Source organism: Terrapene carolina, unplaced genomic scaffold (genome assembly GCF_002925995.2).
Source record: "Terrapene carolina triunguis isolate 2854851 unplaced genomic scaffold, T_m_triunguis-2.0 Scaffold30335, whole genome shotgun sequence".
Lineage (NCBI taxonomy): Eukaryota > Metazoa > Chordata > Testudines > Emydidae > Terrapene > Terrapene triunguis.
In genome coordinates, this window is record NW_020694686.1 from 1 (window position 1) to 2798 (window position 2798).

General features: G+C 45.1%; 1 protein-coding gene across 1 annotated transcript; it reads right to left on the bottom strand.

The window, feature by feature from the left end:
• Window positions 1-1554: 1554 nt before the first annotated feature.
• LOC112121177 (olfactory receptor 6N1-like) lies at window positions 1555-2520 on the bottom strand. The gene has a single exon (XM_024220221.2). The coding sequence runs from the start codon at window positions 2518-2520 to the stop codon at window positions 1555-1557; it is 966 nt and encodes a 321-aa protein (XP_024075989.2).
• Window positions 2521-2798: the final 278 nt, after the last annotated feature.

Sequence of the window (2798 nt, forward strand, 5' to 3'; positions counted from 1 at the left end):
TGGAAAATGGTTTCTGCAGGGCTCAAATCCTACCATTCTCACTGGTGCCCAGCTCCCCTACCCCTGGCCAAGCCCTGACGTGCTCCCAGTGGCTGAGCCAGCACTGCCATTTTGACATCACAGGAGTTCTGCCCGTTGGTAGGTTGTAGCCACTTCCTCTCACCATAGGTTGCCTCACACCCTGAGGAGAGGGCCCTGCATGCAGTAGAACTGTCCAAGACACCTGGGGCTGGCCGGATACTGTGTCCTGAGAACTAGCCCTCTTGGGATGTGCATTCATTGCAATCAGTTTTAGGGATACTCATTGTAACAGGTTCCCTCCCTTTGAACTGCTCTGTGTAGCTGGCAGCAGCAAAGCATCTTCGGCCCTGCAGGGTCACATGCCGAATCCCTCCTCGGTGACCGTTTCACAGACTGGACCCCAGAAATGGCCTCAGTTCTACAGGTGCCCTGGCAAACTCCCAGCTGGGTCTGGACAGTCCCAATATCCCTGGCATGTGAGTCTACCGCTTTGTTTGCCCAACCACCCTGCCTCCAAGGGCCCTGTGAGCCTGGTGCTGTTGCTTTGCTGGAGCTGGTCACAGCCAGGTTTAGTTCAGATAAGAGCTATAATGTGTCCAGAGGTCCTTGCTGGCGCCTGGCTGTTCATGAAAGGATATTGGACATGCACCGGCCCTTGTAATCTGAGCAGATTCCCCAAGCATTTTAGACAAATTCACTGGTTAAGATTAAAGATTAAAATAAGTTTATTAACTACAGAAAGATAGTTACCTAACACTTATAATCACTTAAAAGCTATCTCTGACCTTTATGCCTAATAAATAAAAAGTAAACATGCATTCTAAATCCTAAACTTCATCAGACTCACTAAGATTTGAATCAAAAAGCTTTTCTCACCCCACTGGATGCTGCAGCCAGGTTACAGTTCTTAATACACAGGCTGAATTCCCTTCCCAGATTGGGACCAACCTCCCCAGTTCAAAGTCTTTGGCTTCCCAGCATTCTTGTCACCTCCAGAATAGGTGGGGGAGGAGAGAGGTGGTCTCATGATGCCATTGTCCCTTATTTTATACTGTCAATTCATGTCCCTGGAAAAATACTGGCCCAGACATGTCCTGGTGGGCTTTGCTGAGTCAGAAGTGTTGAGCAAGTCCCATTGTGTTACAGAATTGTAAACCTGTCGTTTACAATTTTCATGCTGGTCAATGGGTGTTGATGGTCATTTAACATGTGCCTGGGTGTGGGTCACCTTCTATGTTGTCACTGGAGAACTAACAGTGGGCAACTCCCAAAATATTTCAACAACAACCATATAACAAAAACTCATAACGCCATATACAATAATGATATACATATATTGACAGAAGAATGAGTTTCAGCAGATCATGACCTTTCATATGATACCTTACAAGGCATGTTTTTTATGAAATATCACAACTATATACAAAAGATGAATATGGGGGTTACAGGACGCCATTTTGAGGTACAGTGCATCACAGACTGATTGCTTCATTCACCCAGACAGCTTTCAAAACCTCAGGTTAAATTATTATCTTAGAGTCTCTGCATGTTTTTTTTGTGAAAGCCGCATTTACTGACTGCTTTGCTCAGTGCTTCCTTGACCTCTCTGTTTCTCAGGCTGTAGATGAGGGGGTTTACCAGGGGAGTTAGGACCGTGAAGCAAAGAGAGAGCACTTCCTTCAGAGCTCTGAGTGTATCACCTTTCGGTAGCATGTAGACAATCATTATGGTTCCATAGAAAATTGTCACCACAGTGAGGTGAGAGGAGCAGGTGGAAAAGGCCTTTTGTCTCCCGGTGGTAGAAGGGATTCTCAGGATGCTGGCAAGGATAAACAAGTAGGATGTCAGGGTTAGTAGGAATGGAGGCAGGGTGAATACACAAGCTAGTATGAAATCCACCAATATGCTCAGGTGTGTGTCACTGCAGGAGAGTTCTATCAGTGGGATGGGATCACAATAGAAATGGTCAATTTCATTCGGGCCACAGAATACTAACTGTGCTAGGAATAAGACAAAGATTGTAAGAGCCAAACAACCATTTAACCATGACCCAGCAGCCAGCTGGAGGCAAAACCTGTTATTCATAAGAGTTGAATAGTGCAGTGGTTTATATATCGCTAAATACCTATCATAGGACATTGCTGCTAGGAGATAGCATTCCGTAGCTGCCAGAGAGCCAGTGAAATACAGTTGTGTGATGCAGGCACTCACTGAGATGTTTCTGTCCCCAGTCAGCAGACTGGCCAGTAACCTGGGCAGGAAGGTCGAGGTATAGCAGATCTCCAAGTAGGACAAGTTGACCAGAAAAAAGTACGTGGGGGTGTGAAGGTGCTGATCAGTCACAACAATCACCACGATGAGAGTCTTCCCAGCCACGGTTGCCATGTAGATCGCTAGGAACATTAGAAAGAGAAGAATTTGAAGGTCAGGGAGATCTCCGAATCCCAGGAGGATTAATTCTGTGATGGTCGTTTCGTTTCTCCAATCTGTGTCTGCCATGGGTTGAGTCTAGGAACAAAAATACAAACTTGGCAATTGAATTGGAAGAACATAGCATTAAAAGTTAATCAAGTCTTGTGAATTAATACTAGAAATATTGAGAATATTCCCTTCCTCTCCTGGTTACAGGCTGAAATTTTAAAACTAAATGTAGACTTCAGAGCAAAGTGCCAGGAGTCTCAGTCGTAGGACAAAACATTCGTACATATGTAGACCTCCCTCTGCCATATCAGAGCAATGACTAATATAACAGTCTATATCTCTGGTAGAGAATTGGT